Genomic DNA, 26062 nt, shown 5'->3' with positions numbered 1-26062 from the left:
ACTTCTGGATGAGACGAACAGTGAAAGATGGCGGCAGAAGCGGTGCTGTCCAGGCTGTTGGTGTTGCTGCTTTTGGGGTTCCTGTCACCGGCAAATCTGACCAGCGGTGTCGGGAGCCTGAACCTGGAGGAGCTGAGTGAGATGCGTTATGGGATCGAAATTCTGCCGTTGCCTGTCATGGGAGGGCAGGTGAGGAGGCGTAGAGCGGACAAGGGTCCGGGGCAAGCGGAAAGGGAAAAGTGGAGGAAGAAGGGCCGTTGTGGAGTCTGCGGCGGGAGTCAAAGGAGAATCGGGAAGAGTGGGTAGGATTTGTACGATGTCTCCTGAGGATCGCAGACTGAGACACATTCTCTTTGGGCCAGGGACTGGGAGGGTGATGCTTCCCTTTGTCAGCTCGGTCCTAGTTCCTGATTGAAATATGTTCAGACTCCGCCCCCGTGGAGAAGTGGTAGTTCCCTTTCCCCTCACTCAGCAAGCACAGCTGGAGGATCTGTGGCTCATTCTGTCTTTTTGTGTGTGTATGTGTGGCAGAGACAAAGAGAGCCAGAGAGAGGGACAGATAGGGACAGACAGACAGGAAGGGAGAGAGATGAGAAACAACAATTCTTCGTTGTGGCTCCTTAGTTGTTCATTGATTGCTTTCTCATATGTGCCTTGATTGGGGAGCTGCAGCAGACCGAGTGACCCCTTGCTAAAGCCAGCGACCTTGGTCTCAAGCTGGCGAGCCTTGCTCAAACCAGATGAGCTCGTGCTCAAGCTGGCAACCTCGGGTCTCGAACCTGCGTCCTCTGCATCCCAATCCGATGCTCTATCCGCTGCACCACCGCCTGGTCAGACTCATTCTGTCTTGACTGGGTTCTCCCCCAGGATTCTCAGAGGTATCTCATTGTTTTTTCTGACCCCAGCCTCTCTTTGCCTGCCTGTCCTCCGACTCTCCCTCCCTTCTTTCCTAGAGCCAAGCTTCAGACGTGGTGATAGTCTCTTCTAAGTACAAGCAGCGTTATGAATGTCGCCTGCCAGCTGGAGCCATTCACTTCCAGCGTGAAAGGGAGGAGGAGACACCTGCTTACCAAGGGCCTGGGATCCCTGAGTTGTTGAGCCCAATGAAAGATGCTCCTTGCCTGCTGAAGGTGAAGGGGAACGGGATGGATGGAATGAGGGCTTGGGAACTAGCTGTGTGTCTGAGAATCAAAGTGTCAGTGATTCTCAGGTGGGATGCGGGGAGGACCTGTTAAGAGTTAAAAAGGCTATTGGAGGAGTAGACATGTACAGACAAGAAAGAGGCAAAGAATCTTTCAACTACTGATGATACTTTGTTGAATGTAAAGGAAGTTAGGATGGATCTCAGAATAAAGGTTAAGCTGAGATTGAGGTGCCTAAAGAGGGTCAGTGTAGCATGACAGTGGCATTCTCCTAGAGAAACCTTCCTGGTAAAGTCACCCACTGTATCTATCATTCTGCCCCAATATCCTATTTTATTTTCTGTTTTTTCTTTCTTCTTTTCCAAGTGAGAGGAGGGGAGATAGACAGATTCCCACATGTGCCCTGACCAGGATCCAAAGAGCAAGCCCTGTCTGGGGCCAATGTTCTGCCCATCTGGAGCCATGCTTGCAACCGAGCTATTTTTAGCACCTGAGGTGAGGCTCTATGGAGCCATCCTCAGCGTAGTGGGTGGTTCTCTGGAACCAGTCGCCATGGCTGTGAGATGGCAAGGGGTGGGAGAGGGGTGGAGAATCAGATGGTCACTTCTCTTGTGTGCCCTGACTGGGAATCAAAACCTGGACATCCACATGCCCAGCCAATGCTCTACCACTGAGCAAACTGGCCAGGGCAATTTTATTTTCACCATGGCACTTTTCATGATCTAAAATCTTCTTATTAACTGAATCATCAGTTTATTTATCTCTGGTCTGAGTCCCAGTATTAGAATTTAGGCCCATGAGGTCAGAGAGTTTATCTTGTTTATAGTTGTATCTGCAGTGACTAGAATAGCACAAGAATTCATATAGAGGTTCAATTAATATTTTATGTTTCCTTGGTCTGAGTGCTTCCAGAATACCATGAGTTCTTATCACCGTGGAGATCAAAAAGAGATTAAAAAGTATCTTAAAAGGGAGGTGTAGCCTGACCTGTGGTGGCACAGTGGATAAAGCATCTATCTGGAACGCTGAGGTTGCCAGTTTGAAACCCTGGGCTTGCCTGGTCAAGGCACATATGGGAGCTGATGCTTCCTGCTTCTCCCCCTGTTCTTTCTCTCTCTCTCTCTCTCTCTCTCTCTCTATCTCTCTCTCTCTTCTCCCTCTCTAAAATGAATAAATAAAATCTTAAAAAAAAAAAAAAGAATGCTTCTATAAAAAAAAAGGGGGAGGTGTAGAAAGCCCACAGATGGAAAACAGTCTTTAGAGATATTTCACTGAGTTACAGAATAAAACAGCGCTCTCTCCTGTCTGAGAATCTGATGAATTGAGTATGGAAGCAAAGGAATATGAGAAGTAGATGAGAGGTTATATGTCCTGGAGCCAGGAGAGATTTTGGTTCCAAGAAGAGATACCTGCATTTCATCCCCGTCATTTTTTTTTTCAGACCAAGGACTGGTGGACATATGAATTCTGTTATGGACGCCACATCCAACAGTACCACATGGAAGGTGACAGATGCCTACATTTTCCCTAAGCCCTCAGCAACCTATCATGGAAAGGGACCTGCCTCCCTAGTCCCCTTCCCTCTTAGTCCTCTTAGAAGAGAATAACTGTGATTCACTGTGGTTCCTCTTGCAGATTCAGAGATCAAAGGTGAAGTCCTCTATCTCGGCTACTACCAATCAGCCTTCGACTGGGATGATGAAACAGCCAAGGTGGCAGGAGTGTGGGATTAGGAGAGAAAGGGTTGCTGGCTGCAGACTAAGAGTCCTGACAAGAGGGTGGGGGGTCAGGATTAGCTGACATGTTTCTTGGGGCTTGGTGACCATTATTCCTCCTTACTGTCTTTCTCATGCCCCCTCTCTCCTGCCTGATGTCCTCTGTAGGCCTCCAAGCAGCATCGCCTGAAACGCTACCATAGCCAGACCTATGGCAATGGGTCCAAGTGTGACCTCAACGGGAGGCCCCGGGAGGCTGAAGTTCGGGTGAGTCTTTAAAGAGGGAAGTTGATACTTCCTCAAAGACCATTCAGATTCTAATGGAAGAGGGCAAGGTTGTATTTTACAGTCAAGAGGGCTTCTTCCAGACCCTAAACAAAAACTTAAGACTCATATATCCAGCTACCAGCTGGATGTCACTGCCTGGAGATGCAGAAGCACTTTTAGTCAACATCTCCCAAATCCTCCCCTCCAAACCCCAAACACACTTACTCTTTTTTACATGTTTCTCCTTTCTGTCATCTAAGCTAGAAACCTGGGTGTCATTATTGACTCTTCTTTCTCTTCCTCTGTCTTCCTTTCTCCACTTAATGACTCTTCAGTGAGGTTGTCCTTTTGTAGGTATTGGGCTCTGCTCTGGGGATACAGTCATGGGCAGACATGCAGCCCCTGCCCTCATGGAATGCATAGTCTAGAAAGGACAACAGATGTTAACAAAAGAGTCACAGAAATGAGTCTGTGATTACAGACTGTGGAGTGATATGAAGGAAAGGAATTTAGTTCTCTCAGAGTAAACACCAAAGCTTTTTCATTCAATCTAGATTTCTCTCACAACTCTCCTCTTCTTTCCTGTTCTTGATACCTTCATCTCTCAACTGCATCACTCTTAACAAGTGTTCGTGATCTAGTGGTCCTTAGTGAATTCAAGCGGGCAGGTGGATATATGGTGGGAAAAAGCTCCTTAGGTGATTCTAATGTGCATTCACAAACAACCCTGCAGAGAGCCATGTGACACAAGAATTATCTTTCTGTAATAAAGATTTGTACATACAATTGTGTGCTGGTAAATTTTACCAGGGTGTAGGGTAAAGGGATTGAAAGAAGAGCCGTAATTTATAATGTTTGCCAATGTCCATGGTATAGATATTCTCACCATGGCTAAATTCATGTTACACCATGATATCAATTGTCTTGCAACATTCCTGAAAATGTATCAGTTGACTTTTGTGAGCTGGTCCAACACACCAGCGTAAGCATATGTCACTTCTCTGCCCAGACTGGAAAACTTTGGATGGTTCTGCCTTGTTTAAAAGGTAGGTTCCAAATATTTCAACCCAGACCAAGGTGGTAGCAGTGGAGGTGGTAGAAAGCAGTTGAATTTTGAATGTATTTTGAAGGTAGAGCCAAAGATTTGTTGACAGACTGAATGTGGGGTGGAGTCAAGTATGACTCTGGGGCCCTGACTGGGTAGCTTAGTTGGTTAGAGTGTCATCCAGATACTCCAAGGTTGTGGGTTTGACCCCGTCAGGGCACATGCAAGAATCAATCAATGGATGCATAAATAAGTGGAACAAAAAATCGATGTTTCTCTCTCTCTCCCTTCCTCTCTCTTTAAAATCAATTAAGAAAAAAAAAAGGTGTGATTCCAGGATTTTTAGCTTGAGCAACTGGAAGAGTAGCATTGTAATTTAGTAAAATGAGAAGGGGCAGATTTGGAGGAGGAAACTAGGTTGGTGTTGGTTATATGAATGCCAAGATGCCTATTAGACAGTCCACTGGTGGTGTTGGGTTGGTAGTTGGCTCTGATACTCTGGAGTTCAAGGATGAGGTCTGGCCTAGAGATAAAAACACTCATTGTGTTTTTCTCTCACTGGCCTGTTTTCTATCCTTTGAACCTGTCAGTCTCATTATTCCCTCTGCCTAGAGCTGTCTTCCCACAGATATTTGAATGGATGGCACTAAGTTCTTATTCAGATTATATATACTGTGCCATCTCTACAGGGAGACCTGATGTTGGCACAGACATACATGTGCGCACACACACACATCCTTCTACCTGTCTCCTGGTAAACACCTACAGTGTTTTATATTCTTTAAGGCATGTATCATTTCCTGAAATTATCTTCCTTGTTTGAATTTTATCTTTCTTTGTGACTGCTTCCACTAGAATGAGCTCCAGAAAGGCAGGGACATTGTCTGCCTTACTTTCTGACTTATCCTCAGTGCCTGAAACGGTGCCTACACCACATAGGTGCCTATAGACTATTTATTGAATGAAAGGAATGAATGATAAGTTAGTTCAAATGTCACCTATTTTATGTGACTTTCTTGGCTAATCCAGAAAGTTAGTTGTGTTCTTTCAAACGCTTCCTATGCAGCCATCCACACCCACGTGTACCCATGTCTTAGTCTGTTTGGGCTGCTATTGTATAACAAAGTACCACAGGTAGGGTACCTGGGATGATGTTAGTCAGAGATAAGGGAGCCAGCTCAGTCAAGTAAGGGCTCTCTTCCGGGTCACAGACTTCTTGTACCCTCACATAGGAGAGGGTCTAGTGAGCTCTGTGGGGACTCTTATAAGAATACTGTTCCCGGCCCTGGCCATTTGGCTCAGTGGTAGAGCGTCGGCCTGGCGTGCAGGAGTCCTGGGTTCGATTTCCGGCCAGGGCACACAGGAGAGGCGCCCATCTGCTTCTCCACCCCTCCCCCTCTCCTTCCTCTCTGTCTCTCTCTTCCCCTCCTGCAGCGGAGGCTCCATTAGAGCAAAGATGGCCCGGGCGCTGGGGATGGCTCTGTGGCCTCTGCCTCGGGCGCTAGAATGGCTCTGGATGCAGCAGAGCGGCGCCCCAGAGGGGCAGAGCATCGCCCCCTGGTGGGCATGCGGAATGGATCCCGGTCGGGCGCATGCAGGAGTTTGTCTGACTGCCTCCCCGTTTCCAGCTTTGGAAAGAAGTTAGTAAAAATTAAAAAAAAAAGAATACTGTTCCCATTCATGAGGGTTCTGTCCTCATGACTTAATTATCTCCCAAAGGCCCTATCTCCTAATATCATCACATTGGGATTTCAACATAGGAATTTTAGGGGGACACAACCATTGTGACCATAGCAGCTCACAAGCATCCACATGTATATAATCTATTATAGCACTTCACTGTATTCTAATTATTTCTTTATTTCTGTGTAACTTCAGTAGGGCAAGAACTGAGGGTAAAGATTGCATATTCCTCTTATCTATTGAACATATTCTCTATGCAAACCAGTATAATAGAATCTGGGGGGTGATGACTGAGAGACCTAAGTTCTGCTCAGAGGAGACAGACATTAAATAAACATCCACAAGAAACAGGATAAAGACCCTGACAGGTGAAGTACATATCATAAGGGAGCACCAAATTAAAGAACTAACGGAGTCTAGGTAAAGGAGAGGCCTCTGGAAGAAAGTGATCTTGGAACTGACAATTTAAGGATGAGGAGTTTGCCTGGCAGCTGGAGAGGTGTGGGAGAGAAAAGAAGAGAGCCCCCTGGTGGAAGGAACCGTAAGTGCAAAATGCCTGGTGTCTAGAGAGGACGGCCTATCCCAGGATGTGAGGTATTCACAACCACCGGTAGGAATTGTGGGAAGATGGTTTGAGAGGTTGTGTGCAGGGAGCTGGGTGGTTTGAAACTAGCTATGCTGAGGAATTTGGACAATCTGAGAAACAAGGGGGAGCCAATGAAGTATGTTAAGCGGAATGATAACATACTCAGTTGTTTTTTTTGTTTGTTTTTATTTGTATTTTTCTGAAATTGGAAACGGGGAGGCAGTCAGACAAACTCCCGCATGCACCTGACCGGGATTCACCCAGCACGCCCACCAGGAGGCAATGCTCTGCCCATCTGGGGCATCGCTCCGTTGCAATCAGAGCCATTCTAGCACCTGAGGCAGAGGCCACAGAGCCATCCTCAGCACCCGGGCCAACTCTGCTCCAATGGAGCCTTGGCTGCGGGAGGGGAAGAGAGAGACAGAGAGGAAAGAGAGGGGGGAGGGGTGGAGAAGCAGATGGGCGCTTCTCCTGTGTGCCCTGGCCGGGAATCGAACCCGGGACTCCTGCATGCCAGGCCGACGCTCTACCACTGAGCCAACCGGCCAGGACCTCAGTTGTTTTTTTAAAAGATTTTATTTATTGATTTTATGGGGAGTGGGGGTGTAACAAAAAGAATCACCTATAGTTGCTTCACTTTAGCTGTTTATTGGTTGCTTGTTGTATGTGCCTTGACCAGGCAAGCCCAGGGTTTTGAACAGTGACCTCAGTGTTTCAGGTCGACGCTCTATCCATAAGCCACCACAGGCCAGGCAACATGTTCAGTTTTATTTTTTTAGAGAGAGAGAGAGAAAGACAGGAAGGGAGGGAGAAGGAGGAGAGAGAGTGAGAAGCATCCACTGGTAGTTGCTTCAGTTTCTTTATTCATTGATTGTATGTCATGTGCCTTGACCCAGGGCTCAAGCCAAGCCAGCAATCCTGGGATCATCTTGATGATCCCATGCTCAAGCTGGAGACCCCGTGCTTAAGCCGATGAATCAGAGCTCAAACTAGTAACCAGGGTTTCGAGTTGATGCTCTATTCATTACGCCATCACCAGAAGGCGCACTCTGACTGGAGTACAGAAAATCATTGAGAAACTGGGTAGGAGGTGGTTGCAGCAATCCAGGTGAGAAAACAAGTTGGCTTAGGAATGAAATGTGATTATTTGGAGGAGAGATTTAGGGGTTGAAATCAATAGTAAGATCCCCAGGTTTCTGACTTGAACAACTATAGATAGATGATGGTTCCTATTATTGGCATAGGTATAGTGAAAAGAAGAGTAGCTTTGGTGAAGAAAAATTACTTTGTTTTTGAGCAGGATGATTTTAGTAGCTACGGGCATCAAAGTAGAGATATCTCAGGAGGCTGTTGGATCTGTGAGTCTGGAGCTCAAGGGAGTGATCTGAATTGAACCCAGAAGATTAGGAGTCATCAATGTATTGGTTATGATTGGAGTCATGGTATGGATAAAATCTCCCCCAAAGAAACAATATATGATGAGGAAAGTGGAACAAATTTGAGGGAGCTGTCATTGTAAACAAAAGCAGAAGGGGGCTTTGTAAAGAATAAGGGGTCAGAGAGGTGACTATGGTGACATGGAACCCAGAAAGGATATGTTTCAAGTAGAGACCAGTCCATGATGTTGGCTGCATCTCAACCTTCAAGGAAAAGGAAAATTAAAAACTGTGAATGATCGTGGAAGTAACTATTTTAATAAAGCAAAGCATGTATTTAGAAATAAAATATTTAGATGGTAGGCATGAACACCAGAAGAAAATTTCTAAGTCCTCTACTTCTTATTGCTCCTGACCAGTCCTTTGGTTGGACTTATGAGAGGTCATTGGCAATCTTTGCCAGAGTCTCAGTGGTGGCAAAGGCGAGGTATTAAGGACAGTGGTGAAGTCTGGACATGAAGGAAAGGTGAGCACTAGTGAGGAGCTGTGGGGTTGGGGCATGTGCTGTTTTGCGTTTTAGGATGGGGGCATAATTTATTATAATTTTATTTTTTTTTTTAATTTTTTTTTTTACAGGGAAAGAGGGAATCAGAGAGACAGATAGATAGGGACAGACAGACGGGAACAGAGAGATGAGAAGCATCAATCATCAGTTTCTCATTGCAACATCTTAGTTGTTCATTGATTGCTTTCTCATATGTGCCTTGACCGTGGGCCTTCAGCAGACCGAGTAACCCCTTGCTTGAACCAGCGACCTTGGGTCCAAGCTGGTGAGCTTTTTGCTCAAGCCAGATGAGCCCACGCTCAAGCTGGCAACCTCGGGGTCTTGAACCTGGGTCCTCTGCATCCCAGTCTGGCGCTCTATCCACTGCGCCACTGCCTGGTCAGGCTATAATTTTAATTTTAATTTAAAAAAAATTTTACGGAGAGGGAGGAAGAGGAGGGAGGGGAGGGGCACAAAGAAAACCAGATAGAAGGTGACAGAGGACAATTTGACTTTAGGTGATGGGAATGCAACACAATTGAATGACAAGATAACCTAGAGATGTTTTCTTTGAACATATGTACCCTGATTTATTAATGTCACCCCATTAACATTAATAAAAAAATTTTTTTAAAAAATATGGGGCATTATTTATTTTAATTTTAATTTAAAAAAATTTTTAATTTATAGATTTTAGAGAGAGAGGAAGGGAGACAAACAGAACACCAATATGTTTCTATGTGAGCCCTGACTGGGGATCGAACCAGCAGTGTTTGCATATCAGGATGATTTTCTAACAAATTGAGCTATTCAGCCAGGAAAATTTTTAATTTTTATTTTTTACAACGTAGTGGTTAGAAGTTTTGTAACTTAGGAAGTGATCCCCCTAATAAGTCTAGTACCCACCTGACACTATACATAGTTGTTGTAATATTGACTATTCCCTATGCTATGCTTTACATCCCTGGGGCTATTTTGTAACTGCCAATTTGAACTTTCTTTTTGGCAGAATTTTATGGTTTTATTGACACAAATACAGTGTGCTGCACACAATCTGTTTATTCATTTTCTTCGCTGCACAGCCTGGCATTGGGATTGGTGACTCTGGTGGCCAGCTGCGCTGCTCTTTGCACAATGGCTTTGGCGGCGGTTCTTTGAGGAGACGTGAGCAATCTCAGCACAGTAAGATTTGTTGCACATCAGCAGCACTTCAAGCTCCTTGACGTTGTGGACCAGGAACTTTCAAAAGCCACTGGGCAGCATGTGCTTTGTTTTCTTCTTGTTCCCGTAACCAACGCTGGTCGTCAATATCTGGCTCTTGAATCTTCTGTCAACCCTGTTGTCCATGCCTCTGGGTTTCTGCCAGTTCTGCTTAATGTTGACATATTGGTCTGACTGGTGGCAGATGAACTTTTTGGTCCCCTTTTTAATAATCTTGGGTTTTACAAGGGGTCTCAGGGAAGCCATGACGCTGAGTAGGAGATGACTGCCACCAGCCAATTTGTACTTAATCTCTTTGCCTTTTTCACCTGTCCCCCCAAATCTCCCCGTTTGGCCACAATCAGTTTGTTCTTTGTATCTATGAATCTGTTTATATTTTGTTTGTTTATTTATTTTGTTTTTTAGATTCCACATATAAGTAGTATTTGTCTTTTCTCTGTCTGACTTATTTTACTTAGCATAATACCCTCTAGGTCCATCCTTGTCGCAGATGGTAAGATTTTACTCTTTTTTATGACTGAGTAATATTCCACTGTACATATGTACCACATCTTCCCTATGCATTCATCTATCCATGGACACTTAAATTTCTTTTTTATCTTTTTTTTTAAATGAGAGGAGGGGCGATAGACTTCTGCATGCTACCCTACTGGGATCCACCTGGCAACACCTGTCTGGGACCAATACTCAATCAACCAAGCTATTCTCAGCACCAGGGGCCGATGCTCAAACCAATTGAGCCACTAGCTACGAGAGGGGAAGAGTGAGAGAAGGGGGAGAAAAAGGGGAAGAGAAACAGATGGTCACTTCTCATGTGTGCCCTGATGGGGGACTGAACCCAGGACATCCACATGCTAGACTAATGCTCTATCCACTGAGCCAACTGGCCAGGGCCTCTATATCTTGACTGTTGTAAATAATGCTGCAATTAGCCTGACCAGGCAGTGGTGCAGTAGATAGAGCATTGACCTGGGATGCAGAGGACCCAGGTTTGAAACCCCGAGGTTGCTGGCTTGATTGTGGACTCATCCAGCTTGAGTGCAGGCTCACCAGCTTGAGCATGAGGTCATAGACATGACCCTATGGTCTCTGGCTTGAGCCCAAAGGTCTCTGGCTTGAAGCCCAAGGTCGCTGACTTGAGCAGGGGGGTCACTGGCTCAGCTGGCACAGCCCCCCAGTCAAGGCACATATGAGAAGCAATCAATGAAACTAAAGTGCTGCATCTATGAGTTTATGCTTCTCATCTCCCTTCCTGTCTGTTCCTGTCTGTCTCTCTCTCACTCTCTTTTTATCTCGCTAAAAAACAAAAAAAAAAAACCCTGCAATTTACATAGGGGTGCATATATTGTTTTGAATTATTGTTTTGGATTTCTTTGGCTATATACCCAGAAGTGAACTTGCTGGGTCATCAGATAGTTCACTGTTTTCCACAGTGACTGTGCATTATCAAGGTAGGAGTATGTTTAAATGCCATTGAGTGGACCCAGTAGAAAGGAGAAGTTAAGGTACAGGGAAAAGAATGAGAAGAGAATGTGGGCAGGACTGGGATGCAGAACACAGGAGTGCAGTTACCTAGGGATGGAGGGCTCTAGGCTTGTAACTGGAATGAAAAGGTGGTGTGTTTGCTGGGAGGTCTGGAGGAGTTTTAGTGACAGAAAGTTGGGGGCATTTCTGCCAGGTTGCTTCTCTTTTAAGTTCTTATATCCTAACAAACCACTCCAGTTCTTTGCTTGTGTGATTGAGTAAAACCCTCATTCCAGGGCAGGCGTGGTGAAGTTCCATCTTCCCAGTGGCTTATTAGGAACAGTTTGGGAAAAGTACAATTTTCATGGGATTTGGGAACAGTTGGTCAGTGATCTGGAATTAAATAAATTTGGATCCCTATCTCTATGTAAAAATGTTCTTATGTAAAATTTCAGCGAGATCTAAGATATTTTTCCGTTTTAATTTTTAATTACGAAACATTTCAAACAGAGAAAATGATGTCATAGAGACCCATAAATCCACTGCCAAATTAAACAGCTGTTAACACTTCACCATATTTGCTTCAGTCTCTAGCTTTTGAATAAAAGAATAAATGATATAGTTAAACGCTAATGATATAGTTAAAGCCCAGCCTCGCATTTCTTCTCTCTCCCTCCTCTCCATAAACAACCACACCCATCTCCCTCTTCTCTTTGTAGCTTTATTACTGATACACATATCATAGACAGTATACATTGTTTTTTGTTTTAAAATTATACATCAGAGGGAGGGGAGGGGGAGAGAAGGGGGAGGGGGTGGGGGGAGGAGGAGAGGGAGAAGGAGAAGGAGAGGGAAAGGGAGGGGGAGAAGGAGAGGGAAAGGGAGGGGGAGAAGGAGAGGGAAAGGGAGGGGAAGAAGTGTCCTGTGATGGCGCAGTGGCTAAATGTGGACCTGTAATGCTAGGATCTCTAGTTTGAAACACCAAGCTTGCCCAGTCAAGACACATTAAAAAAGCAGCTATTGGCCCTGGCCGGTTGGATTAGTGGTAGAGCATGGGCCTGGCGTGCGGAAGTCCCGGGTTCGATTCCTGGCCAGGGCACACAGGAGAGGCGCCCATCTGCTTCTCCACCCCTCCCCCTCTCCTTCCTCTCTGTCTCTCTCTTCCCCTCCCGCAGCGAGGCTCCACTGGAGCAAAGATGGCCCGGGTGCTGGGGATGGCTCCTTGGCCTCTGCCCCAGGCTCTAGAGTGGCTCTGGTTGTGACAGAGCGACAGCCCGGATGGGCAGAGTATTGTCCCCTGGTGGGCGTGCCGGGTGGATCCTGGTCAGGTGCATGCGGGAGTCTGTCTGACTGCCTCCCCGTTTCCAGCTTCAGAAAAATACAAAAAAAAAAAAGAAGCAGCTACTGTAAGTTGATGCTTCCTGCTTCTCCCCTATCCACCCCCACCTTTCTCTCTCTCTCTCAAATCAATAAATAAACATTTTTTTGTGTGTGACAGAGAGGGACAGACAGACAGGAAGGGAGAGAGATGAGAAGCATCAATTCTTTGTTGTGGCACCTTAGTTGTTGATTGATTGCTTTCTCATATATGCCTTGACCAGGGGACTACAGCAGAGTGACCCCTTGCTCAAGCCAGTGACCTTGGGCTCAAGCTGGTGAGCCTTGCTCAAACTAGATAAGCCAGCGCTCAAGCCAGCGACCTCAGGATTTCGAACCTGGGTCCTCCTTGTCCAGTGCTCTATCCACTGCACCACTGCCTGGTCAGGCTAAACAATTTTTTAAAAATTCTTAAAATTATACATCAATGTTATCAACTTGCTTTTTCACTAATTAGTGTTTTTGCCATTCTGAGGCATAACATGGAGATATCTAATTCAATTATTGTAATGATTGCATTGTTTCATTGTCTATTTAACTATTCCTCTGTTGAGAAACCATTGGCTTTCAATCTAATGCTGTTACACAGTCTTGCAATGTAGGCCTCATTGTGAATGTGCCAGGGTTTCTCCAGGGGTATACTTAGAATCACTGGGTTATGGGGAGTACATATTTTATATATGAATCTGGTGCATTGCCCATTTTAAGTATACAATTCAGTAGTATTAAGTGCATTAACAATTTTTCATAATCATTATCACTATTTCTAGAACTTTTCATCATCCCAAACAAACTGTACACATTATTCAGTAACTTTTCATTTCCCCCTCTCCCCACTGTCTGTGAATTTGCCTGCTCTAGGTACCTCATGGAAGGGGAAATCATGCATTATTTGTCCTTTTGCGTCTGGCTTATTTCACTTAGCATAATGTTTTCAAGGTTCATCCATGTTGTAGCATATATCAGATTCCTTTGTATGGCATACTTTATGGCACATTTCTTTCATGGAATATTCAATAATATTCCTTTGTATGTATATATCACATTTTGTTTACCTAGTCATCTATTGATGGATAGACACTCTGATGTTTCCACCTTTTTGGCTATTGTGAATAATGCTGCAATGAACAGTCATGTGCAAGTATCTGTTTAACTTCTTGTTTTCTGTTCTTTTGGGTATGGACCTAAGAGTGGAGGATACCTTAGGTAATGCTGTGTTTAGCTTTCTGAGGAATTGCCAAACTGTTTTCCACAGCAGTGGTACTATTTTACATTTCCAGTAACAATGCACAAGGATTCCAATTTCTCTACACCCCCTCCAACACTTTTTTTTCTCTCTCTCTCCCCTCCCTCCCTCCCTCCCTCCCTCCCTCCTTTTCTTTCTTTCTTTCTTTCTTTCTTTCTTTCTTTCTTTCTTTCTTTCTTTCTTTCTTTCTTTCTTTCTTTCTTTCTTTCTTTCAGTAATGGCCATCCTAATGAGTATGAAGTGGTATCTTATTGTAGTTTTGATTTGCATTTCTCTGATGCAAGAAGTTAGAGGAAGATACTGAGCGTCTTTTCATGTGCTTCTTGCCATTTGTATGTCTTCTGTGGAGAAATGTCTACTCAAATCCTTTGCTCATTTTTGGATGGGAACATTTGTTTTTTGTTGTTGAGTTACAAGAGGTGTTTATATATTCTGGTTATTCATCTGTTAACAAATATATGATTTGAAAACATTTTTTCTCATTCTGTGGATTACTTTTTCATTCTCTTGACTCTGTGTCCTTTAAGCACAAAAATTTTCAGTTATGAAGTGTAATTTATGTTTTTTCTTTTATTGCCTGTGCTTTTGGTGTCATACATATGATTATTAGATCTTTTTAACTTTACTGCGTATGAAGCATTAATAAATTATAATTTCATAGGCTGTCACTTAGTTGTCTACATGTTCAAATGTGTTAGCCATAAAAGTAGAGTGTCTTTTTACTTTTTCATAATCTGTTTTTGAAGATAGATTTTTTTTCTTTATTTTAGTGAAAGAGAGACAGACAGGGAGGGAGAGGGATGAGAAGTATCCGCTCATAGTTGTGGCACCTTAGTTGTTTGTTCATTGATTGCTTTTTCATATGTGCCTTGACTGGGGGACTCCATCCGAGCCAATGACTCCTTACTCAAACCTTGGACTTCAAGCCAGCGACCTTTGGGCTCAAGCTAACGATCATGGGGTCATGTCTGTGATCTCATGCTCAAGCTGGTGACCCTGCACTCAAGTCAGCTGAGCCCACGCTCAAACCGGTGATCTTGGGGTTTCGAACCTGGGTCCTCAATGTCCCAGGCCAACGGTCTATCTGCTGTGCCACTGCCTGGTCAGGCAGATTTTTTTTTTTTAATTCCTAATATTGACTGTGATTTCTCTCTCTCTCTCTCTCTCTTTCTTTAATTTTTCCATTGATTGAGAGAGAGGGAGGGAGAGAGAGAGAGTATCAACTCATTCCACTTACTTGTTACATTTAGTTGTGTATGCATTGAATCATGTCACTTTGGTGCATCAGGATGACGCTTTATCCACCAAGCCACCCAGCCAGGGCCTCTCTATTTTTTTAGTCTGTCTTGCTTTAGAGATGTGTCTATTTTATTAGTCTAAGAACCACCTTTTGACTTTGTTCATCCTATTGTTTGTTTTATTAACTCTTTGAGTAGTACGAATGTTCATGTACGTCCTCGTACCTCCTGACCATCCAGAGTATGATTGATTTATTTTAAAAATGTATAAGGCAACATTTTTAAAAAAGGCAAATGTATGTTCTTCTTGTTTCTATAAATTGGTTATCAAACAAACATGAGTTTAAGTTAATAAAACTGTAACTGTAACTAATTTCATTTTTTGAAAAAAACTCACTCCTGGGGGTCAGCAAGCATGAAAAAACTCACTACTCAAAGGGTAATGTCTTCATTAGTATTTTTTTATTGATTGATTTTATAAAGAGCGGAAAGGAGAGAGAGAGAAACCTTGATTTGTTGTTCCATTTATTTATGCGTTCACTGGTTGACTCTTCTTTGTGCCCTGGCCTGATATTGGACCCACAAACTTGGCATATCGGGATGATGCTCTAACCAACTGAGCTATCTAGCCAGGGCCAATGTCTTCATTATTTTATTTTTTATTTCTTTGCTTCTTCTTTCTTTCTGCTTATTGTGTTCTCTTTCTAACTTCTTGGAGATTTTCACACTTTAAATAAAAAATTCTATATATTAGAATCTATGTAAACAGAATAAATTAAAATCAATAAAAAAATTCTATATTTAATTTTTTGAATAGATATGACATTCTCATAGCTCAAATATAGAAATGCTTTTAAAAAGTATGGAGAAGGCCCTGGCCGGTTGGCTCAGTGGTAGAACGTCGGCCTGGCGTGCGGGGGTCCCGGGTTCGATTTCCGGCCAGGGCACATAGGAGAGGCGCCCATCTGCTTCTCCACCCCTCCCCCTCTCCTTCCTCTCTGTCTCTCTCTTCCCCCCCCACAGCGAGGCGCCATTGGAGCAAAGATGGCCCAGGCGCTGGGGATGGCTCCTTGGCCTCTGCCCCAGGCGCTAGAGTGGCTCTTGTCACAACAGAGCAACGCCCCGGAGAGGCAGAGCATCGCCCCCGGGTGGGCAGAGCGTCGCCCCCTGGTGGGCGTGCCGGGTGGATCCCGGTCGGGCGCATGTGGGAGTCTGTCTGACTGTCTCTCCCCGTTTCCAGCTTCAGAAAAATACAAAAAAAATTTTAAAAAAGTACGGAGAGAACCTGACTGGTGGTGGTACAATGGTTAGAGCATTGACCTGGAATGCTCTAGGTCCCGGGCTTGAGCAGGGGCTCATCCAGCTTGAGCGTGAGTTGCAGGCTTGAGTGTGGGATTGTCGACATTATCCCATCGTCACTGGCTTGAACTCAGAGGTTGCTGGTTTGAAGCCCAAGGTCACTAGCTTGAGCCCAGGATTGCTGGCTTGAGTAAGAGGGCATTGGTTTGGCTGGAGCCCCCCTGAACAAGGCATGTACAAGAAACAATAAATGAACAACTAAAGTGCCACAACTACAAGTTGATGCTTCTCATCTCTCTCCCTTCCTGTCTCTCTCTCTCTCATACCTTAATGTTATAACCATTTTTTCCTAATCATACTTACAAAAATTATTGTGAAATATATCACAGTGCATAAACCTGTATAAATCCTGACTGTATTCTGTAAGGAATAGTAAGGGAGATAGCTATCTAACCACCTCTTCATTGTGGCACCTTAGCTGTTCATTGATTGTTTTTTCATATGTGCCTTGACCCAGAGGCTACAGCAGAGTGAGTGACCCCTTGCTCAAGCCAGCGATCTTGGGCTTCAAGGCAGTGACCTTTGAGCTCAAGCCAGCTATCATGGGGTCATGTCTATGATCCCATGCTCAAGCCAGTGACCCTGCACTCAAGCCAGTAACCTTGGGGTTTCGAACCTGGGTCCTCTGCATCCCAGGCCGACACTCTGTCCACTGCACCTGATCAGGCCAGATTGTCTATTTCTTCTTGAATCAGTTTTGATATTTTGTGTCTTTCTAGAAATTTGTCCATTTTATCTAAGTTATCTGATTTCTTGGTATATAGGTATTCATAGTATTCCTTTACAATCCTTTTTGTTTCTGTATGGTTTGTAATAATGTCCCATCTTTGATTTGAGCCTTCTCTTTCTTTTCTTGGTAAATCTAGCTAAAGTTTTGTCACTTTTATTAATCTTTTTTCCTCCATTGATTTGAGAGAGGGGGGAGGGAAGAGAGAAAGAAGCATCAACTGGTTGCCTCATTTGATTATTCCATTTAGTTGTGTACTCATTGATCACCTCTTGTACATGCCCTGACTGGGGGTTGAACCTGTGACCTCTGGTGTACCAGGTCAGCTCCTTACCCACTGAGCCACCCAGCCAGGGCATATTGCTCTTTAAAAAAAAATGCAACTTCTATTGGCCTTGGCTGGGTAACTTAGTTGGTTAGAGCATTGTCCTGATATAGCAAGGTTGTTGGTTCAATCCCTAGTCAGGGCACATACAAGAAGCAACCAATGAATGTACAACTAAATGTTAAAATAAACTGGTATTTCTTTCTATCTCTCTAATCAATAAATTAAAAAAAAATTAATCAACTATTAGCCTGACTAGTTGAGGTGCAGTAGATAGAGTATTGGCCCAGAACACTGAGGTCACCAGTTTTAAACCAAAGGTCACTGGGTTTAACTTAGGGATACTGGCTCGATCCTGAGGTTGCCAGCTTGAGCGTGGAGTTGCCAGCTCAAGCACAGGGTTGGTAGCTCTACCCCAGGATCACGGACATGATCCCAAGGCCTTCGGGTTAAGCCTGGGGTCACTGGTTAACCTTGAGGCTGCCAATTCAACCCCCAGTCAAGGCACACATGAGAAGTAAGCAGTGCACAACTAAGTAGAACAACAAGTTGATGCTTCTCTCTCTCTCCCTTCTTTTCTCTCTCTCTGTCTCTCCAAAAACAATCAACTTTTAGTTTAATTGATTTTCTCTATTGCTTTTCTATTTTTTTTTTATTTTTTTTTTATTTTTCTGAAGCTGGAAACGGGGAGAGACAGTCAGACAGACTCCCGCATGCACCCGACCGGGATCCACCTGGCACGCCCACCAGGGGGCGACGCTCTGCCCACCAGGGGGCAATGCTCTGCCCCTCCGGGGCGTCGCTCTGTTGCGACCAGAGCCACTCTAGCGCCTGGGGCAGAGGCCAAGGAGCCATCCCCAGCGCCTGGGCCATCTTTGCTTCAATGGAGCCCCGCTGCGGGAGGGGAAGAGAGAGATAGAGAGGAAGGAGAGGGGGAGGGGTGGAGAAGCAGATGGGCATTTCTCCTGTGTGCCCTGGCTGGGAATCGAACCCGGGACCTCTGCACGCCAGGCCGATGCTCTACCACTGAGCCAACCGGCCAGGGCCTGCTTTTCTATTTTTATTTCATTTATTTCCCACTGCTTGCTTTGGGTTTAATTTGATGTTTTTTTTAGTTTTTTGTTTTTGTTTTTTTTTACAGGGACAGAGAGAGAGTCAGAGAGAGGGATAGATAGGGACAGACAGCCTGACCTGTGGTGGCGCAGTGGGATAAAGCGTTGACCTGGGACGCTGAGGTTGCCTGTTCGATACCCTGGGCTTGCCTGGTCAAGGCACATATGGGAGTTGATGCTTCCTGCTCCTCCCCTTTCTCTCTCTCTCTCTCCTCTCTGAAAATTGAATAAAATCTTAAAAAAAAAAAAAAAAAAAGGAACGGAGAGAGATGAGAAGCATCAATCATCAATTTTTCGTTGCGACACCTTAGTTGTTCATTGATTGCTTTCTCATATGTGCCTTGACCGCGGGCCTTCAGCAGGCCGAGTAACCCCTTGCTCAAGCCAACGACCTTGGGGCCTAGCTGGTGAGCTTTTTGCTCAAACCAGATGAGCCCTTGCTCAAGTTGGGGACCTCGGGGTCTCGAACCTGGGTCCTCTGCATCCCAGTTCAATGCTCTATCCACTGCTCCACCACCTGGTCAGGCTTTTTAGTTTTCTTAAGGTAGAAGGTTAGGTTATTGATTTGGGGGGGGTCTTTCTTCTTTTTTAATATTTAGAATATTTAATGTTGTATGAAATCCAGCATCTGTGCCCTTTCACAGGAATTTTCTGTTGCCTGCTTTTGTTCCCATGTAAGGGTCCCAATTAACTGTTTCTTTGACATAATTTTTTGTTGAAAACTGGACATTTGAGGTAATATATTCTAGTAACTTTGGATCCTAATTCCTAAGAACTAAAGATAATTATTGGTGGTAATTACTATTTATTTGCCCTCTCTGTCCTGACAGTTCCTCTGTGACGAAGGTGCTGGCATTTCTGGGGACTACATTGATCGTGTGGATGAACCCTTGTCCTGCTCCTATGTGCTGACCATTCGGACTCCACGGCTCTGCCCTCACCCTCTCCTCCGGCCTCCGCCCAGTGCTGCCCCCCAGGCCATTCTCTGCCACCCTGCCCTGCAGCCTGAGGAGTACACGGCCTACGTTCAGAGGCAAGCTGGTGAGTAATTAAAAGAGCAAGGAAAGGAAAGAGAGACATGGGCAAGGACAAGCAGAAGGTAGAATATTAAAGAGGAATGTATCTCTGTCCTGCCTGCATGCTATTTTTCAGTAAACTCAAAGCAATATGAAGATAAAATGATAGAGGAGCTGCAAGACCTGGACCCTCAAATGTGGAGTGACACCAAACCTGGGTTGGCGCCCACAAAGAGAGCAGGTAGGACCTTGCTTCACCTGTTCTTTGGTACTTGTCTCCATTTCTTTCCTTCCCCATCCAGTTTTCTTGTCCTGGACTGACTTTTGGGTGTGGGGTGAAAGAGTAGCACGGGCTCTTCCACCCTGGGAACAGGAGCAGAATATCCTCATTCTATTTGTTCCCTCCATTTCTCCTCTCCTTTCTGATTTCTCTCTGTTCTCTGTATCCCAGGTGCAAGCCCAACCAAGGATGACAATAAGGAATCAGATTTCTGGAAGATGATTCATGAGCCAGAGGACCAGGTCCAAGGAGGGGAGGAGGCACAGACTGAGGTGGGAGCTGGCTTCCCAGCCATTTCTCTGATAAGGCTGAACCTGGCCTGTGGGATGGAGGGCCGCTCAAGCTAAGATCATTAGGAGGTATCCTGCATCTGTCTGGGGATGCAAGCTATATGCAGAACCATTGCCTTAAGAGAATGGTGGTCATGACCACATAATTGACTCTGCCCTCTTTTCATCAGGAGCAGCAACCAGACATTGAACCAGCAGATCCAGTGCCAAGCTCTCCCAACGGTGAGTGAACCCTCCACATTTTCTTCACTGCTTGAATGTATTTTCAGGTTGGCAGGGGTGGAGGTGGGGGTAGAGATAAAAACTGAGGGCTGGGGGGAGTTGGGCAGCCAGGCAGCAGGAATTCATTTTTACAGGAGTTGGTACTCTTTGTAGACAACAGTTCTCTTCCATGGAGGTAGCAGACACAGTTGTTCCACTACTTGCTATCTTTGTAACATTGGACAACTTCATTTACCCTCAGTTTCCTTACTCATAACATGTGGGTCGTCACCCTATTTAGAGGGTTGTTGTGAGATTAAATGAGAATGGATCTGTAGTTCACAGTGGATTGTCTGGAACTGAGAAGACAGTGAATCCAGGGAAGAGGAGCACTTGGCCCTAGAATCTCTTCTCGAGTCCTAAAAACTGGGGTGACTGCCAGAAGGGCCTCAGCAGTATGTGAAAGAGCAGGGGCCTTAGTAGCTTGTCAGCATCCTTTTCTCTCTCACCTGTGAGTCCACCTTAGGCCAGTGCTGTCTGGAGGGCTATGTTGATCCCTGTCTCTTTGACCAGACAGGTAGCTCCTGGACCATGTCCTTCCTTGGTCTCCTCCAGCCTCTCCTTGAGAAGTCAAAGTAGAATTTAGGACACAACGGGTTCATTCTTTTTTTTTTTTTTTTCAGTGAGAGGAGGGGAGGCATGCGCCCTGACTGGGATCCACCCAGCTAGCCCACTAGGGGGTGATGCACTGCCCATCTGGGGCCATTGCTCCGTTGCAAAAGGAGCCATTTTTTAGCACCTGAGGTGGAGGCCATAGAGCCGTCCTTAGTGCTGGGCCCAACTTGCTCCATTTGAGCCATGGCTGCAGGAGGAGAGGAGAAGAAAGAGAGAGAAAAAGAGAAGCAAGAGGGGGAGGGGTGGAGAAGCAGGTGGGTGCTTCTTCTGTGTGCCCTGACTAGAAATCGAACCCGGGACATCCACATGCCCGGCTGACGCTCCACCACGGAGCCAACTGGCCAGGGCCTCATTCCTATTTTTCTATCTCAGATTTTCAGAACAATGTGCAGGTCAAAGTCATTCGGAGTCCTGCAGACTTGATTCAATTGATAGAGGAGCTGAAAGGTGGAACAAAAAAGGTATGGGCCCTGCTCAGGGAAAGGGAGCCTGCCGGCTGGGAGCCTTTGGAGAACCACCCTGACCTGGGCCTGAGCTGGGCCCCATAGAGCTTACTCCTTCCCTGTACTCCTTTTCAATCCCCCATTGCCACACTGCAGGCCCCCACCATGTTCTCTACTGAAACCCTAATGATCTGCCTTTTTCTTCTGATCCCCATCCACACAGGGAAAGCCGACTGCAGGCCAAGAGCAGCCTGTAGACAGTGCTGCAGAAGCCCCTCAGAGGCAACCAGAGGTGAAGGAGAAGGGTGACACAGAACATCAGAACGAGGTGGAAGAGGAGGAGGACGGTGAGGATGAAGATGAAGATGAGGATGAACAGCAGTTACTGGGAGAGTTTGAGAAGGAACTGGAGGGGATACTGCTCCCATCAGACCGAGAGCAGCTCCGCTCAGAGGTGAAGGCCGGCATGGAGCAGGAACTGGAGAACATCATTCAGGAGGTGGGTGTGGCTCTTTCTTCCGTTGCTTCTGCAGCAGTCTGCTCCTGGGGGCAGGGCAGGCTGAGGGGCTGAATGGGAAGAAAGGTCAGCACCTAGCACAGCCTGGGACAGTACTCTCTGAAACGATAGCTGTTTAATTGAAAGGGAGTGGGTGGGGGGAAGGTTGATCAGAGAGAGGGATGAGTCTTAGACATGACTCTCTGGTAGAGTATGGACCACTGACCTTCATTGCCCCTTGACTCTCCGTGCCTCCCTTGGGTATTCCAGACAGAGAAGGAGCTGGACCCAGATGGGTTGAAGAAGGAGTCGGAGCGTGATCAGGCTATGCTGGCCCTGACATCCACTCTCAGCAAACTCATCAAAAGGCTGGAGGAAAAGCAGAGTCCAGAGCTGGAGAAGAAGCACAGAAGGAGGGTTGTCCCCAGAAAGCCTCCCCCCTCCCTCCGACCAGCAGGTGAGAGCTGTCATCAGGAAGCCAAGTCCCCCATCTCTCCCTCAGCTGGTTTGTGCAGGAGGGCAGTGTGTTCTTTCCCTTCTGAAGGTGCATACTTTCTCCTCTTTCTGGAGCACTGTTCTCACTCTTGCCTTCTTCCCACCGCCTCCATCTCTTTGCCTGCTTACCTCCTACTCATCCCTTGGGGAAGTAGCTTCTACAGCATGTCTATCTTATTTCCTGACTGGCTTCCATATGCCCAGTGCTTAGCACTTTGGCACATGTGGGTGATCAGTAGATCTTATTAACTGAGTGACTGAGTCTGTGTGCTGAAGACCACACATCTGTGCAGGATGCAGCCTTTCAACACTCAGAACTTTGCATCACATTGTGCCCATTCCATGGGGTTCTGTGAATTTGGAGATCAGACATTCCAAATGAAATGTTCAAGTTTCAAACCTTCCATCCTACTTTCTCTATAAACATTGAAGTATGTTTTGAGCACCAACCAACATGGAAATACCAAACCATAGCTTTCCAACCTGCTTCTTCTATTTTTTATTTCCAAATTATAAGAGAAAGTTTATTTAGAAAGTCATAGAGGTAGTAGAAGTGAGCCAACTAAGAAGGGCCTTTGAAGCATAGGAGAAAGGCAACGGCAAAAGTAATATGCCTGGCCTGACCAGGGAGTGGCACAGTGGATCGAGTGTCGGACTGGGATGCAGAGGACCCAGGTTCGAGACCCCGAGGTTGCTAGCTTGAGCGCGGGCTCATCTGGTTTGAGCAAGGCTCACCAGCTTGGACCCAAGGTCGCTGGGTCCAACAAGGGGTTACTCGGTCTGCTGAAGGCCCGCGGTCAAGGCACATATGAGAAAGCAATCAGTGAACAACTAAAGTGTTGCAACGCGCAATGAAAAACTAATGATTGATGCTTTTCATCTCTCTCCGTTCCTGTCTGTCTGTCCCTGTCTATCCCTCTCTCTGACTCACTGTCTCTGTAAAAAAAAAAAAAAGAAAAAGTGGCCCTGGCCGGTTGGCTCAGCGGTAGAGCATTGGCCTGGCATGCGGGGGACCCGGGTTCGATTCCCGGCCAGGGCACATGGGGGCAGCGCCCATTTGCTTCTCCACCCCCCCCTTCCTCTCTGTCTCTCTCTTCCCCTCCCGCAGCCAAGGTTCCATTGGAGCAAAGATGGCCCGGGCGCTGGGGATGGCTCCTTGGCCTCTACCCCAGGCGCTAGAGTGGCTCTGGTCGCCGCAGAGCGACGCCCCGGAGGGGCAGAGCATCGCCCCCTGGTGGGCAGAGCGTCGCCCCCTGGTGGGCAAAGCATCGCCCCTGGTGGGCGTGCCGGGTGGATCCCGGTCGGGCGCATGCGGGAGTCTGTCTGACTGTCTCTCCCCGTTTCCAGCTTCAGAAAAATACAAAAAAAAAAAAAAAAGAAAGAAAGAAAAAAAAAAAAAGAAAAAGTAATATGCCTGGGGCTGGGGGGGGGGAGAAGTGGGGGAAGGGAAAGGCATAGGTGCACTCTCAAGAGGGAGAGCATGTTTCTGCTTCCTAAAACAAAACTTCTTGCCATGGCCGGTTGCTCACTGGCTTAGAGCATTGTTTCCATAGCAAAAGTTGTGGGTTTGATCCCAGGTCAGAGCACTTACAGGAACATCAATGTTTCTATCTGCCTGTCTCTCTCCCTTCCTCTCTAAAATCAATAAATAAAAATTTAAAAAATAAAATGAAACTTTTTTGTAGGCCCAGGTGGCCTGATTTTTGCTTCAGAAAGCAGTTGTTGACACCCTGGCCAGTTTGCTTAGTCAGTTTGAGTGTAGTCCCAAAACACTAAGATTGCAGGTTCGGACACTTCTCAGGTTGGGGCACATATTGGAAGCCACCAAAGAATGCACAACTAAGTAGAACAGCAAATGAATGCTTCTCTCTCTCTCTCTCTCTCTCTCTCTCTCTCTTTCTATCTCCCTGCTGCCCTTCCTATCTTTGTCTCAATAAAATCAATCAAATGAAAGAAGAGTTGTTGACCTGTTGGTGATGGGCAGAATTATTGGGTCTGGAGTGAAGAAGGGAGGCTGCAGTTGGTGGAGGGAGATTTATAGGCTGTAGTGGGTTGGAGGGCTAATTTATTTTGGGCCCTGGCTCATATACATATTTGAGATGGAATAACTGCCTAAACCAATCGATGGCTTAGGGAGAAGTGACCACCACTGCCCATAACCCTGGAGTCACAGCTCTGCTTTGTGTCTTCCTGTGTGTTTCCCCCTCTAAGAGGAGGATCCTGAGCACAGAGTCCGGGTCCGGGTCACCAAGCTCCATCACGGAGGCCCCAATCAGGATCTGACAGTCCTCGAGATGAAACGGGAAAACCCACAGCTGAAACAAATCGAGGGGCTGGTGAAAGAGCTGCTGGAGAGGGAGGGACTCACAGCTGAAGGTGGGCCCTGGAGGGCGGGGCTGGATTAAGAGCTGTTGGAAGGGCTGGCTACCTTCTGCCGGTAGCAGAGGGGCTGGGTCAAGGTGGACTGGAGACCACGGCTGGGGATCTGGGGGCAGAGGACCTGTGCTTAAGCTCCCCATCTTCCTCTCCTCTCACTGCCCATCCCACTTCTTTCCAGGAAAAATTGAGATCAAAATTGTCCGGCCTGGGGCTGAAGGGACTGAGGAGGATGCACGCTGGCTGACTGATGAGGACACGAAAAACCTTAAGGAGATTTTCTTCAATATCTTGGTGAGAGGCGTCCTACCCCCAGCCCTGGACCTCCAGCCTGCCCCCTCCCCTATCGCGCTGTGGTGTGGTGAGCATGGTTGAGCGACACAGGCACCTCCCAGGCTCACTTGGTGAGCTTCAGTTTCCTCAGCCCTAAGAGAGGCTGCTGGTTCTGGCAGATCGGTGCTTGGGCCCTCAGCAAGAGCCCTGTATGAGGTGTTCGTGCTCCATCCCTGCCTTCCCAGTGCTGCTAGTTCTGGGGCTGGAGCTCCAGCGCCCAGTGCTTCCCTGGCTCTGCCACCAGCACTCCTGCTCACCCCCTACCCCCTCGCCAGGTGCAGGGAGCTGAAGAGGCACAGAGGGAGCAGCAGCGGCAGAAAGAGCTGGAGAACAATTATCGCCGGGTGTGGGGCTCTGGAGGTGGGGAGGGCACAGGGGACCCGGATGAGTTTGACTTCTGAGACCACTACTACCATCGGTTTGCCAAGGAGTCCAGGGTCTTCCTAGACTGGCCCCGCTGCCTCCCCACCCATCTCCCACCCCCTGGGGCGCTGAAGGCAAAACAGCAGTGTACAGCCCAGCTGGGGACTTCAGGGGCCCAGCCAAGGCTGTGGAGGAGCCACAGGCTGAGTGCTGCTGCTACTGCTGAGAGCTGCTCGAAGACCACCCCAGCCCTGTGCGTTTTGCTCTCCCAGGCTTCTCCCCACAACCCCTCTCTTGTTATATCCTCAAACGGTTGGTCTCTGTTCCCTCCCTACTTAGAGATCTCTTGAGTGGAGTAAAGCAGGGGGAGCAAGAAGTGTGTGCTATGTAGCAGGCCCTAAGAAACAGGCCCTTGATCCTGCCCCTGCTGCTGTTGGGAGTCACCTAGCTTGTTCTCTTGGATTGGCTTGGGGTTTCCTTCTCCTTTCCCTTTCCACACTGTTCCCTACAATCTGTGCTTCTGAGTTGAGGCCCCTTCCCCTGTTGCTGAGGAAATGGGAGAAAGTTGCCCACCACCTCTGACACAATCCAGTGAAAAGGGTAGGGTACAGAACTACCCATCAGGTTCTTGAGCAATCAGGTTTCTAAATAAAAAACTAGACCATCA

General features: G+C 46.5%; 1 protein-coding gene and 1 pseudogene across 2 annotated transcripts; one reads left to right on the top strand and one right to left on the bottom strand.

The window, feature by feature from the left end:
- On the top strand, positions 1 to 26062 carry OS9 (OS9 endoplasmic reticulum lectin). 2 transcript variants are annotated; one of them, XM_066369356.1, is made up of 15 exons: positions 1 to 189; positions 954 to 1130; positions 2584 to 2647; positions 2778 to 2854; positions 3026 to 3124; positions 19258 to 19468; positions 19580 to 19684; positions 19895 to 19995; positions 20184 to 20235; positions 21262 to 21350; positions 21556 to 21831; positions 22099 to 22285; positions 24535 to 24699; positions 24881 to 24993; positions 25308 to 26062. In XM_066369356.1, exons 1-15 carry the CDS (start codon positions 28 to 30, stop codon positions 25431 to 25433), a joined length of 2004 nt encoding a protein of 667 aa, XP_066225453.1. In that variant the 5' UTR covers positions 1 to 27; the 3' UTR covers positions 25434 to 26062. The 2 variants fall into 2 exon arrangements, with proteins under 2 accessions (XP_066225453.1, XP_066225454.1); XM_066369357.1 differs by lacking the exon at positions 24535 to 24699.
- Positions 9417 to 9846, bottom strand: LOC136393221 (large ribosomal subunit protein eL32-like; annotated as a pseudogene).

Source organism: Saccopteryx leptura, chromosome 2 (assembly GCF_036850995.1).
Source record: "Saccopteryx leptura isolate mSacLep1 chromosome 2, mSacLep1_pri_phased_curated, whole genome shotgun sequence".
Taxonomy (NCBI): Eukaryota; Metazoa; Chordata; class Mammalia; order Chiroptera; family Emballonuridae; genus Saccopteryx; species Saccopteryx leptura.
Note: the sequence above shows the minus strand (reverse complement) of the source record. Positions and strands in the feature narration are given on the sequence as shown.